Below are 14,888 nucleotides of genomic sequence, written 5' to 3' on the forward strand. Positions count from 1 at the left end.
CCAAACCAGATACATCACAAGGTGCCAGTATCAGCCACGCTGGGCCACATGCCAGGAGAATTAATGAAGTGGTGTAATAGCTCACATGGAGACCCAGTGACTGGCGCTGGGCTTAAAATGTATCTGCAAGGCAGGGGATCACATCATGTCTATGTTCTTTTTCATTGCATGCATGTCTCTTTCCATTGATTTCTTTATTACCGCATTTTAAGGCAGCAACATGGGGGTTTGTTCTGCTCCAGGCACCAAGGTTTGAATTCCTGCACTGCCCAAAGACAGCACATTCTCGCTCTGAGATTTTAGGCAGGGCTGACAGAACCATCTGCTGCATTACCTGCTGAGTGGTTCCCTAGGAATCTGAATGATCTAACAACACAATCTAAAATTGGAAGGTGATTGTGTGGTGGTTTTGGGTTTTTTTTTTTTTTAGAGAGGAGGAAATAGAATAACAGAACCAAGTAGATTTTCCATCAGAGAGAAGGAGAAGATATGAGCAGACCAGTAGCAAACAAAAAGCAATGAAATGGAGGCTCATTGCTACCTGCCTATAGTTGATCTGACTTGAAATGTGGCCTGGGGGATAAATGGTGGTAATTATCAATCACATCACCTAAAATTCAGGTGTTAGCTACTGGTAAAATTCCCTGGGGTGGGGCAGAACCTTCTAGTTCAGTGGTTCTCAAACTTTGAGAGTGCTTTACTCCCTCAGTAAGTCTTTAAGGGGAAGGGGCAAGAGCAGGGAAGTGATCCTCAGGATTTCACCCCTAGAGGGGGTGCTTTCACTTACTTGGACTCAGTGAGGGCTTCTGGAGGCTGCAGGAGGTGTGGAGAGCCCAGCACAGCCCTCCGCAGGTCTCCCTGAGGCTTGGAATCTTCAAAAGGAGCAATTGCAATGCACCTCCTGCAAACAGGCAGTGCTTTGCAATTGCTCCGTTTCAAGATTCCAAGCCTCAGGGAGCCCTGTGGAGGGCTGTGCTGGGCTCTCCACACCTCCTGCAGCCTCCAGAAGCCCTCACTGAGTCCAAGTAAGTGAAAGCACCCCCTCTTTGCCCCCGTAGGTAGGGGTGTGATCCTGGGGATCGCTTCCCTGCCTCTCCTCTTCCCCCACCCTTTAAAGGGTCACAACCCACCAGTTTGAAAACCAGTGTTCCAGCTTGTTGTGGAAGATTTCAATGCATTGGGAAGATGTCAATTGAACAGTAAGACCAACACAGCATAACACACCAAGTAAAAGGATAGACATGTATGTCTGGGACAAGGTTGACATTTAATGAAGTTCATTCCCACTCCACCCCCCTCAATACCACCTAACTAAATTGCATTAAACCACTTGCCCAAATGTGCCTTTGGACAGAGAGAAATTGCCTACCGAAGGAGGCCCCGCTGGCTTGCTCCCAGATCAACATTTCTCTTTCAGAAAACTTGTTACAGGACTTTTCACTGCTGAATTGGAGTTGGTTTCACAGTGGGGAATATGTGTAGGTGAATTTTTCATGTTTGCATGACGGGTGTTTAAATTATTGATTGATTTTACATGAATGTTCTGTATTTTTTAACATTCTTTTGTGGGTTGCTATGAGAACCATTAGGCTCAGACGGCAGAATGTTAAATGTTATTTATAAATAAATAAATGAGGGAACAGGATGTGGTGGAAGGCTGCACAGGTTCATTCCTGCTGAATGGGTACTCCAGGTATGTAGCTGATAAACAGCCCCGAAAAGTGGATCAAAGAGACCCTCCTTTCTGTTCTCTCACAGGCTGCTTCAACTCATAGCCTTGTAATCATGAAAAATAAAGTAAGCACCACTAATATACAAGTCTTGGCATGTGTTGATCAATGCAACTTCTGTCTACCAAAATGCTTACTTCCTAGCACTTGTTGCACACATAAGGATGCTTTTCTTTTTCACATCTAACTAGAGACAACAGCAAAGGTTAGGAAAGTCGTTTCTTCTTATGACCAGTAGGTGGTGGCAGTGTACAGGATCTTCCACAAATAGCAAGTCTAAACTCCTTGGGGAAACCTGCAATTGAGTCTCCACTGTAGTCTAAACACAAGGGAAAATCTCACTGCTATGGTCTTTGGGGATTTTAGAAACATATTTAACAGCTCTCTTTCTATTTTTAGGTGTCTGCTGCAGAAATTCATGCCTGTAAGTTTTCTAAGGTTACTGGAATTACAGTTTTCTGCGCACAACCAGTATGTATGAAATCAGAGGTTTTACTGAAAAAGAAAAAAAAAATCTCTATGTGTTGCAGTCATTGTTATTTTTTAAAAGTAAGCATGCATAGTCAGATAGATATACATATTTACTGCATAGATATACATTTACTGAATATCAATTTTTCCGACTGTGGGAGGAAACTTAGTAAAGTATGGAGCCATCTTCTCAAAATGCAATTTCCTATTAAAAACTCTCTCAAAAGCTTGAAAACACGATGTGTATTATTTTTAGTTAACAAAAGAAAAAAATTGTTACAGGAGAGCCAGTTTTTTTTTTTTAAGAATTCCAACCTCTCAGCAAATCAGACTATTTTTCATAGAAACTATTGGTGCCTGGTTCAGGTGGACCTTTGGACAAAGCAGTGGCCTGGACCTCCCAAGATGCAATGGTGTAGCTTGAGCACTTGCCTGCACACAGTCACCTGTGTGATTTGGTCACTCCTTCCTTAACTTTGCTGGGTGCTACCAAACAACTTTTTTTCCCTTTTGAAGGTCCCAACACTGAGCTTTGCCCCGAGTCTGAATCTGCAGTCAATGCTGCAGGAGTCCTTGGTCAGTGCCCAACTTGACCAGTCTCTGATGTCAACTCTGCTTGCAGAGTGGATGCAAGGATAAAATGAGGGGGCAAATTAATTTAATCCAAAACACCTTTGAAATACTAATTTCAAATAGTTTAAAGATTTATCATTTTTCTTGGGAAAATTAACTGTTGCAGGAGTTGAAAAACTGCACGCTAAAACTTCCAAGAGAGTAGTTTTGTTCAAACAACTTACCGTTGTACTGCTGCACTACCTCATAACCCCTTCTGTCCTGAACCTGCTGAGAACATGTACATACATGGGCGCAAGCATATGCACATGCAAAAAATCCAGGAAACTGGGGGAGTAAATTTCTTATTGTACCATTCCTTCCCAGAAAAACAATCTGCAAAACATCATAATTTTTACAACATGAAGCTAGGTGTGGGGAGCACAGTGACTTCCATAAGAGGGAATGGACTCGTTAACCATTTCAGCTTTGTGATCCAATTTTTAACTTACCCGCAGCTTGTTTCAAGCAAACTGTCCCCAACTTGCAATGAAGCCATCCCAAAATCTGCTATCCGGATATTATTCTTTTCATCCAGCAATAGATTTTCAGGTTTTAAATCCCTGTGGCTGTAAAGATAGAACAAATACTTAAGATAGAGAAACTCTTCTTCCCAACATCCTTTACAGCTTACGGCAAATATGAGACTTGGGCCACATCTATTAATTCTAGGAAAGCTTTCACCAGCCTGTGGTAGTTTTGACCACAAGTCACTGGTTCCTTGAGGATAGGAACTACTTGTAGCAGGTGGCCATGGGACAGTTATATTCTGCTTAGTATTGCCTACTGTTGGTCCCAAGAACTCTCAATGCAAGTGCTGTGCTCTAAATGTGTCCAAACATTTTGGAAGGAGGGCCACATTATCTCTCTGACACTGTGTCAGGGGCTGGGGAAAAAAAGAATTAATTTACATTTAAAATTTGAATAAATTTACATAAATGAATTTATTAGAGATGTAACTTATATGAATGAATGACGGTCTTGCAACAGCTCAAAGCTTATAAAAGGCCTTGCACAAAGCAAGACCAGCCTTTTATTCGCTGCCACTGCTGCATCACAGAAGTGAAACAGCAAGTAGTGGAGGGAGCCCTCGTTCCACAGATCAGATGAGCGGTCCAACAGTTGTCCTCATGCTGAGAGCAGTTGCATTGGGCCAGCACGAGCAAGTCTCTGGAGAGCCAGAGGCTCATTGGAGATGCAGGGCTCCCCAAAGGCCGGGTCCCCTGGGGTTTGGGCACCCCTGCTCTAGAGGTTTCTGACCTGGGACCCCAAGATCCAACATTGATTTGTCTGGTTGGCCTTCTGTTGTCATCAGTCCCTGGCTTACAAGGTTTCTGCTATCTGCAAGGCACTTCCCACCTGCATTCTCAGCTTCTATGTTGACTTATGTGGCCCACTGCCAGAACTTAAGGCAAGGACATATGCAGAATCAACACAGCTCTTCAAATGAAGCTGGCTTTATTTACAAGGACAACTTTGGTAGCAGTATTTCTCTCAAGTAATTCAACAATGCAATCCAACAGTGAAACAGGCCTCTCTTCCGATTCCAACTTCCCATACAGAATGTTGAGGAGCTGGCTCTCACATACTCTTCAAGGCTGCCTAACTTCCTCCTTTCAGATAGCCCTTTGAGAGGGAAATTCAAAACCACATTTTTTAAACTTAAGGGTTTTAGTGGGAAACTCATAGCTGGATTTCTAACAGTTCTTTACCACCCTAGGAATGATAGCAACTAATAACAAAGAAATGAATGTAGCAAGATAAACAAGACATAAACAATAAAAATAACATTAAACCCACAAGAACATTAAAGCCAAAAAGGGGGGGGGGGATTGATGTCCAGAAGCAGGCATCATCAGCTCCCAAAGACTTTTTTGAATAACCAGGTTTTCAGTTAATAACCAGGGGAGTAGGGACTCATCTTGGTGGGTCTCCCATAGGAGTGGTATTTCATGTTCCATAATTGCAGTGTTCTGACTGAAAAGGCAATGTCCATTATTCCTACCTGCAGCACTTCCAAAGGCAGGGTAAACATGAAGTAGGACCTCAGGTGTTGATCAGAGTATCAGAGCCAACATGTGAGACAAGAATTTCCTTCAGATAACCTGGCCCCAAATCTTTAAGGCTTTAATGGTTGACACCAGTACCTTGATTTAGGCCCAGAAAAACACTGGAATAGTATTATACCTATATGCTTCATATAGCAAGTCCAGATTACATCTGAGTAGATAAGAGAGATCAACAGAGTACAACAAACTGTCAGGTGAAAACATGTCAAATTCCTGGCATTTATGTCCATATACTTGTGCATACCTTTGTAGTGACACAAGCTATGGCAGAAAACTGGCACAATTTTCAGCATAGTAACATTGCAATATAATGATTTCTGGATATGGTTATTGCAGATCGCATAGTTCAGGTGTGTACTGCTTGTGACTCAGATCATCGTTTACCTGTGATAAACAGATATTGAGGACTAAGAAAACTTGAGTTTGATGTAGGATATGTATACATTATCTCCCAATCTCTATTTGCTGCAAACTAAAGCAGAAGGCAGAGAAACATGTGGAACAATGGATGTGCGCTGCAATTTCCTCCAGAGTTCAACAGCCTGGATGAGCTAATTAATATTCAGAAAGAACCCTCTTGTGACAAAATGAAAGAAAACAAAAACAAAACCCCACAACATGTGCTAATTGCTCAGCATTTAATGGAACATTGCAGGGTAAATGAACTTCATTTGGTTCCTTTCCAGCTGATCTCTCTGGTTTCCTGTCTTACATGATCAGTGTCACCTCCTTGCCCTGTAGGTGAACAGAGGACATAACACTCTTTCATTGTTCCAGAGGCTGAAATGCCCCAGGGGCTTTCTCCACATCGGCTGGAAAGGAGGATTAAACAAGGCAGCGGCTTTGGTGAACAAGCAAGGGAGACTGCTTCATACAGAGCTGCATATGGCGAGAGGGAAGATGAAAGAGGAAGAGATGCAGCACTCAGTGCATCGGAAAACTTGTTCTAGCCTCATTTTGGATGACAGTTAATAAAGACCATAACTCTTCCACTAAAAGTGAGACTAGTGGCAAGTGTACAGATTCTGCATGAAGCATAGCTTTTGAATAGAGGTCAATATGGTTGCACACATGAATATGAGACAGACAGAGGGAGACTTACTAATCAAGAAATCATAAGGAATTGCATCATCTATTAAGTGAAGGCTCTTCTTACACAGTACAACCATGTCATAAAGAATAAAAAAATTGCTCAAATGGATCTAAAAGAGGACTCCTGCGATATAACATCAATGTTGGTTTTCTTTTGCATCAAACCCAAATGACAGGCCCGTTTATCCTGCCAGCCTTTACCATCTCTCTTCTCAATGCCTGACAGTCTGATTTCTCTGGGCCTTGTATAAACATAACACAGTCCTTCCACCCACCCACCACCCACCCCACAACTCTTTTTGTTTTGAGAAACTGGAGGATTTATTTGGGTCCTTTATCTTCTTTTAGTTCACTTTGTTTAAGCTCATGTTTCTCACAGGTTGATTTGCATTTATTGCCACACGTGGTAGTACATGTTTGTTAGGGCGCAATCCTAACCAACTTTCCAGCACTGTCATAGCTGTGCCAATGTGGCATGCACTGCATCCTGCAGTGGGGAGGCAGTCAAGGGGGACTCCTCAAGGTAAGGGTATGTTTGTTACCTTACCTTGGGGCTGCACTGCTGCTAAGTCAGTGCTAGAAAGTTGGTTAGGATTGCACCCTTAGTTATACATTAGTGACAAAAGCCCTTTAGGTGCCGTTCCCTGTCCTGGGCACTACTGTGAGACAGAGAGAACCATCATTGACATTGTTGAAGAAGGAGACAACTCCATCCTGCTCCCCCCATGAGGTTTCATTCTACCATCAAGCCAGCTGCCTGCAGAAACAATCTTGTGGCAGGAGCAGCTCTGATCTCCTAAACCAGCCAATGTTATTTGCCACACTGTCTGGGTGGTGGATGTTGCTGGGTTGGTGTTAGAGTCCAGTGGGCCCTGGGACATAAAGACTTTCTGAGCCCCTGTGTATATGCAATGTAGTGCAGAACTGCCACTACTGGGTCATCACCCCCTTTCTAGCTCAGTCCCACCTCCTACTTAAATGGATGTACAAAAAAGCAGGCAGCTGACAGGCTTAGTGGTAACAGGTGGGCTTGGCAGTGGATGAACAGGTGGGCTTGGTGGCAGTGGCATGTAGTTCCTTCTACCCTTTCTGTCTTAATATGCTCTTAGCAGCAGAAGTTTTACCACTGCTCAGGAAAGAGGATGCACCCAGCCAGACCTTCCGCTTCCATCCAACTTTTAGAGGTCAATCACAATTCTCCTATGGCTCCTAGGAGAATCCAGTTGGTTGTTGGGCGAGTTGTGGCAGCCTCAAAGTTCACAAGGAACCTGGCTCATGCTCAGATAGACCTGTCCTTTGGAGCTGGCCTTAGGTGGATGTTTCCAGGAAGGACTTGTTCTTTGCCATACACCAAGTCTGGGATAACCAGAACCATCAGTGACACTGGCAAGGGAAGAGGGCAACTCAGTGAAGTCTCCTCATCTCAGGATTCTAACAGCCATCAGTTTATTTCTTTGACAGATTTAGATTCTTCCTATCTCTAATGCTTTCTATTTCTCCATCACCATCATATACCATTCAAATGGTTGAGTCCAATCAATCTGCTTGAGTTCTGCTGTGGAACGAAAAAGTTGTCTGCGTGCAGCGCTTTCCATTCCATGCCGCAGACTCTTATCTTTCAGGCCAGTCTTCATAGAAACTTGCACTGGACAGCCGCTTCTGCTGCCTGCTGCCCCAGCAGGCTCTAGCCCCAACTTCTGGGTGTAAGTGGCTGCCCAGTACAAGTTTCTGTGAAGATCAGCTGGAAAGATGGGAGGCTGTGGCATGGGACAGAAAACACTGCCCTAGATAGCTTTTTTGTCACACTGGATCTGGCCCGCAGGCCACGGTTTGGAAGATCCTGCTATAGAATATTGGGGTGATAAGAGGAGGGGAGAATTGTGAGCTTCTGTTGCACAGAGATGATCTGAGTTCTACCAAACTCAAACTCCCTATAATCTGTTTCTATGATCATGTTTGGCACTTAGAGAACATCTCAGACTTTTGACTCCTGAAGGCTGAATTCTCTTTTAATAAATAATAATGTATACAGTCATAACATTATAACTTGCAGAATCATAGTAGCTCTTTTTGTCCCATGACTGTGGTACGCCTTTTAAATCAGTTCTCTCTCTTTAGAGGGACGGATGCAAACAAAGCTCTTATTCTTTTTCATTTGCTCCCACACAAACACACATGCACAGATTACTATGAGCCTTGTCTGCATACCCCAGCAGACATAGCCTCAGGCAATGGAAAGGGAAAGGCTCTAGTAATTGTCATTTATCAATATTCATGTAAAATCTTGTCTCACCCCCTCCATGCCCCCTAATAACCTCTCATAACCCAAATAAAAATAAGATGAAAACAGAACCCTGCTACTCATTACCAGAGGGAATTTTCTTTCAGTGTTCTCCCTCCCCTGTGGAATAATTGGCATTATTTATTACAACTGAGGCCTAATCAGGTTTGCCATTGGGTTTTTCCTGTAATCATACTTTCATTTGTCAGCACTGCAAAATACAGGCACCATACAGGAGTCTGACCAAAAGGGAAAAGCTAACAGAGAGCAAGAGAGAAATTAAACCAATCACTATGTTGCCTGGTGATGTCACAAACAACCAATCCCGGATCTTTTAGCTGTTCTCCCTGCTGTTCCTAAGCTGTGGGGAGTTTTTACTTCTCCTGTTGGGAGAGGGTTTCCTCTTAGGAGGAAATCTAAAACTGGAACTGCTAACGCTCTCCCCCACAGTTCTCTCTCAGGCTCTAACACCATTATTAAGTTACCGACAGCTCTGCTGTCTACAGTGTTCTTGTATTGCTCCCAGAGCTACTGCAGATAGAATTGAAATAGTTCCAAGTTCTGCCCACCATTACAACGTACAAGGTCCAAAAGCCCTCTCAGGCTCCTACAGCCAAGTGCTCTCACAACGCAGCCGGAGCCTGCCTCATGGGGACTCTACCTCCATTGCTGGCTAGTGTTTTCAAAACTAGCTCCCAGTTCTGAGTGCCTGATCCGTCGTGCTACAAATAAGATGATTTTCCAGAGAGGGAACAGTTAACATTGGATTTGCAACTTTAAACATTTTAATAATTTGGGGTTATATTCACTTAACACATACCAGCTCTTGATCATCAGCCTGGATTGCCAGGTTCAGTCCTCTACCCACCCCTATCTTCATACTTGTTTGTGAGATTTAGCTATTGAACATGCATGATGCAAAAGGATGCAAGTTCAGTGTTGCTTTAAAGTCTTGGCCAAACATCCTTTGGCACTGTAATAAATCACAGGACAAAACTCATTAGGGGTTCACTAGCTAGCAGTGCTATTATATTTTCTGTTGGAAGTGATACTTTGTTTGAGAACTATAGGTGGGGCAGCTTGTGAGTTCTCTCATGCAGGGCATAGCTGAGGTAGGGTCAGGGGATTATACCGCCTCCATACAGTAAAGTGTCAGTTTTCAGCTGTCTCCGCTGAGGGTGGTGACTGCGCTTAACTTGCCTGCATGGTAAAAAACACAAAATCAGCCCTCTTGCCCACCTTCATCTTCATTCGGCTCCAAACGGAGCTGATTTCAGATGTGAGGGCCGCACATTTGCTGTGGAGGGGGTGACACTGCAGACACAGGAGGGGGTGCCATGCTGTTCCATGATGTCACCCAGCCCCAGGAGCCACTGGGCCTGGCAACGCAACTGCTCTCATCCTTGTAACTCCTTCTCATACAATGCCCATTGCAAGGTCTAAACTATAGACGTGGACAAAGCTAGCCCATGATTTTAACTAGTGGCATCAAACACAGTTGATTAACAGAGACAATTTCCATTGATCCCAGCTTCAAATCCTAAGACAGAGGTTTCCAACCTTTCCTGATTGACAGTGCCCTCTGTGTTATCAGTAATTTGATCATAGTGCCCCTTGGCCAAAAGAAATACCTGTTTGCTTCCTTCTTTCCCTTAGAAATTTAAAATATCCTGTGGCGCCCCTGTGAGACTGTGTTGACCTGGGGCACTGCAGTGCACCATTTGGGAAGGAGGCACCTCAGATTTATTGCACAAGTATGCACCAATCCAAGATGGCAGCATTAATATGCACCCTGATTTCATAATCTGCAAAAATGTGTTATATGACCAACTGATAAAACATACTATATAACTAAAAATGGGAGCATCCTAAGAGAATGGTTCAGATTGGGCCAAAGGTCACATAAACAACAGAATAGGGCTGGTAGAGAGCAGGCATTCAATATGTGATGAGAATGAATCTAATCCTGCATTCTATTCTAAATTCTGCATTTGCCTAAATTCCCCCCCCCCAAAAAAAAAAAAAACAGAAACAATATGAACCTCCACTTAATTTGTGGTCAGCCGGTAACATCCTGCTTCCAGCTGAATTTAGCTGGAGGTGTTCCATAATGTGAAAAGTTGTAAAGGCATTTCAGTGATGAACCTGAGAGAAGCATGCATACGTCCTGCAGTCCAGTTTTTAAGAGAAAGGCACAGATCCCCTTGTTTCAGCAAGCCATTGGACAAAACTTTTTTATGCTGTCCTATCAATTTCTGGTAGAGTTCTGATAGCATTATCATTAAGGAGGTGGGTTTTTTCTCTCTCTTTAGAATGTCTTTATGAAGAATTGTTTCCAATGCTTTGATTTTTGTTAGCTTATTTGGACTCCAGGTAGGGGAAACAGAAGTATGGCAGAAAATTTTAAAATGGCCCATGGGGTGTGAACAAAGGAACACAGACTGTACTTTCTCTCAAATACACACTGTACTTGGTAGGTGATACGTGTCAGCAGATGCAGCCATAGTCATTACCCATGCGCAGCTAGAGTCCAGCCCAACCATCCTACAATGCCCAATGTGTGGAGGTGTTAGAAAACAGTTTTACTTTTTTGCAGATTTTAGGGTTTTTTTTGTTGTTGTTGTTTTTGCTTGTTTTTTCCAAAAACAAGTAGTGCAGAATGCAGTGTTTTGTGTTTTTATTTATCACTGAAAAAACACACATCTGACCATAATCAGTGGTTTCAGACCTCCTTCAACTCTGATGAAAAAACCTCCTCTGTCTCTGGATCTTTGCTGCCTCTTTCACTGAAACAAGTACTGTGATCTTCCTTTTATTTTAAGCAGAAAACCTGCTTAAACCCGTGGAACCTCATTCCTACACAGACGGGACTGAAGCCAGATCAAAAGTAGCACAGGACCAAAGAAATAAGGAATTGGGCTAAACAGGGAAGGGTTTGAGGGTCTGATTTTGTTCAACCTGATTTTGAAGAAAATTTTGGAATCTGATGTATCCCTAGAAAAGTGGTTCGCAATCTAGCAGGTCACCACCTACCAGCTGGAGAACCACTGCCCTTTTCCCTTTAAGAGGTGGAGGCTGGGGGAAGACAGTGATGCGATCACAGCTGCTGCAGAGGAAGATGAGGCTTTTTAAAACATGCCTTACCTGCTGCTGGGGTCCAGGGGTGTGTGGGAACCCCACAGAGCTCTCTGCAGGAATCCCCGTGGCTTGTAGAAAGTAAAAAAGCTATCACAACCCACCTCCGGTTTCGCAATAGCAATCCGGAAGTAGGTCGCGATAGCTATTTTAATTTCCTACAAGCCATGGGGAGCCCTGAAGAGGGCTCCATGGGGCTCCCCATACCTCCTGGACCCCAGCATCAGGGAAGGCGTTTAAAAACAAAAAAAGTCCCCTCTTCTCCCACAGTGGTCCTGAGGATTGTGTCACTGCTGTTCTCCCCATCCCTGCAAAGACTTGCCTTGGGGCTCAAACTCCAAGAAAGTTTGAAAACTAAGCCCTGGGATGAGCCGCATCCTTGCAAATCTTAAGGAGATATGTGATTTTTGATGAAGTTTAAAATCAGAGATATCTGATACATGAACTTATGGGGGAAAGTATTCAGATTCTCATAGCCAGGATTCCATTCTGGGTCATCAATAAATACAATGCTATGGGGGGAAAGCCATAATAGGACCCGGGGGGGATTTTTCTGTGCTTGCCCACTTGTGGTGGAAGAAGGGGATGCTAGCATGGCATAGAGTAGATACAAAACTATCGGTCTGTTCTATCAGTGAAAAACAAACACCCACATTCTATCATTAGCCAAAGGAGAAGCTTTCATTTTCAGTGTGGTCATGACTGGATAACCTGGTTGATTAGATGATTTGTCGTATTGCTGCCCTCTGGCAGGACAAGGTCAGGCTTCATCATTTAAAAAAGTACATTATGTGTGCCCCCCCTTTATGAAATTAATCCTCTGCTCTCTCCAATTTTTGATCATGATTTCTCAGAATCATGAGAACAACCACATTAATCTAGGAGTTGCAATGCTCTCTGATTACAGTGGTCAGAACAACGATAATAATTATCTTCTTAACAAAAAGGGCATTGTCTCACCAACTGCATGATTATATTGGATCAGCTATGGAGTTCAATCCAATTAATCTTATGAGTTGATAAATGATCACAGCAGATCACCGAAGTGGACAGTAAAGTTCCAGCTCAGGTCCTACACATGAGATCATGACTGGTGAGATTCATCATCCTGGAACTGGGAACCATTGTTTCAAATCCTTGGCCAAGTCCCAATCGCTAAGCCTCAATTTCCCATCTGCAAACCGTATCCAATGGTTTACTTACAAAATTTGGGTGTAAGATGGTTGTGATAAGGATTGCAGAGTGATTGGCATATCAAAAGTGCTACAGAAATTTAGATTAGATTTAAAATGATTGTGTTAGTATAACCACTCATAAATATATGGTTGGAAGATTTATTTCTTTTTAAAAATGGCAATGGTGGGGTGAATGGAGAACCTGGGTTGAAGTGGGACTTGACTCAGGTCTCCAAAATCTGGCACCACAACACTTCCAGCTAGTCGATATCATTATGCAGAAACATGCTAAAAATTATCTGAAAGCACAACACCAATCGCATGGAACATGCCAAAGATTAAACCTGCAGCCTATTAAAACAAGGCACTCCTGATCATGTAAGTAAGCAATAACCTGCAGGTGTTTTGTTTACTGTGAAACTGTAAGTGTCTGCTGGACTGATGAACTACCAGTCCAAAGGACTTATGCATTTGGTCATATAGTTTAATAAGGAAAAATCTCTTGGCCTGATTTGGTGGCTACCAAAGTAAGTGAGACTCTCTCCATTAATTTTAATGAGTTTCAGATTGGGCCCTCAAGCTGTTATTGATTTCTGTCAGCTCTCTCTTCTGCTGTGTTGACTGTTATAAACCCATCTGCGCTACTTGCCTATATTCTATGGACTTGACATTCATCCTATCCCATATCCTGTCACCCTTCTTTCCTTAGAGCTTGTCTACACTTGTAGCTTAGTGCAACTCAAAACATTTGTGGTGCTGGTTTGCAGTGCATCCACTGCCTCTAGATTATCAGGCTACTTACTCCTTTATTTGCTGCTATACTAGAAGCAAACTGTGGGTCCAAACATCAATAGGAAATCCCATATCAGAAAGGTCTTTCCTGCCAAGTGCTCTTTGTATATAATTTGTCAGTCCATCCCCACTCACCAATTGCCCTTTTATTTTTCTCCTAAATGTCATGGATAAATGTACAACTTTTATTTTCATGCTGCAGATTTATGCAGATGCACAAGCAGTCCTACCCAAACACAATGAGGTATAAAAAGTTTACCTGGGTAGTTGGAGCAGAACAGGGCAGGATAAAAAAAATGAGTGGTAGGCAAAGGGACAGATTCAGCCCACATATGAAAACCATGATGGTCTGTTATAAACTACAAGTTCTGTCATCATTCATTTTTGTATCATTTCGCACCTGAGTGAAAATCTTCTCTTCAAAATGATTCAACGTAAACTATACAAAGATGCATATAAAGATATTCAGATTTTTTTCAAAACTGTATACTATTGCTGCAATGCCGTGAACCAGCCTAGACTCAGTGGTGCTTGCTTTTGAATAAACATGCATAGAACTGTGCGGCACATCAAATTCAACTAACAACTGATGCATAAACAAGCTCCACAGCTTCCTTGGATTTCTTCTTGCTAAGTTTCCTACCAAAAGAAAGGCACATGGGAGAAAAGAAAGGCACAAAAGAAAGGCACTCTATCTGCAAGATCATGAGGCTTCCCTCTTTGTCATGGGCATAACAGGGTTGCAAGAAGCCAAGAAAAAATTGCCTCTATAATCACTGCACATTTATTATGTGGCAGCAGGGCCCATGAGAGGGGTGCAAGGCATATATTTTACTGAGTCCCAGGGTCAAAAAGGGGGCCCAGGAGACAAAGGAGGGGAGTGGGAAAATTTCTGGGATCTCATAAAATGTTTGCATATACTGTATGAAGACTAGCATTCATATTCTGTGTAAGCCTGCATATAAGTTTTATATACTGTGGTTCATAAAAATTATGATCCAATTATCATATAAAAATACACAAGCCTACATGCATTTCTTTATTGTAAAAGTTATACCTACTCTTGGGTATATTTGGGGTGTTGAATCAAAAAATGGTCTCAGTTTTGCCCAGTTGGTTCTAGTTTTGGGGACATGGCATTACCACTTTATATTCTGATTCAAGCAGCCATACCCCCAAAACTAGGGCCAACTGGGCAAAACTGAAGTTATTTTTTGATTCAGCACTCCAAAAATATCCTAAATTCATTGAAACATCCTTGGCAACTAAAATAAAGGGTTTGTGGTTTTGGGGGGTTAGTTTTTTTTAGGCCTGTGTTATGATTCCAATGGAGAAGAGGCCTAAAAGAAACTTTGAACCCCTTGATATAAAATTCGTCTCAGAGACCCTGAGTGGTAGCAATGCAATGGCTACACAGTCAACACTCCTCATCTGACTGTAGCCTTCAGCTTATCGGACAGAAGGCAACTTAATGCCATCTGTATTGAGAAACAGCCATACAGCCATTATGTAAATCACAGCTCTTAGCCAA

General features: G+C 42.7%; 1 protein-coding gene across 3 annotated transcripts in view; it reads right to left on the reverse strand.

Annotated features, from left to right (window-relative positions):
* Positions 1-14,888, reverse strand: part of BRSK2 (BR serine/threonine kinase 2) — a 464,708-nt gene that overhangs the window by 96,327 nt on the left and 353,493 nt on the right. For all 3 annotated transcript variants that reach the window (XM_066627584.1, XM_066627576.1, XM_066627568.1), the window contains exon 5: positions 3,266-3,382. In XM_066627584.1, the coding sequence (XP_066483681.1) occupies positions 3,266-3,382 (117 nt within the window). The remainder of the gene's footprint in view (positions 1-3,265; positions 3,383-14,888) is intronic.

The sequence above is a fragment of the Tiliqua scincoides genome, chromosome 1 (assembly GCF_035046505.1).
Source record: "Tiliqua scincoides isolate rTilSci1 chromosome 1, rTilSci1.hap2, whole genome shotgun sequence".
NCBI classification, from domain to species: domain Eukaryota; kingdom Metazoa; phylum Chordata; class Lepidosauria; order Squamata; family Scincidae; genus Tiliqua; species Tiliqua scincoides.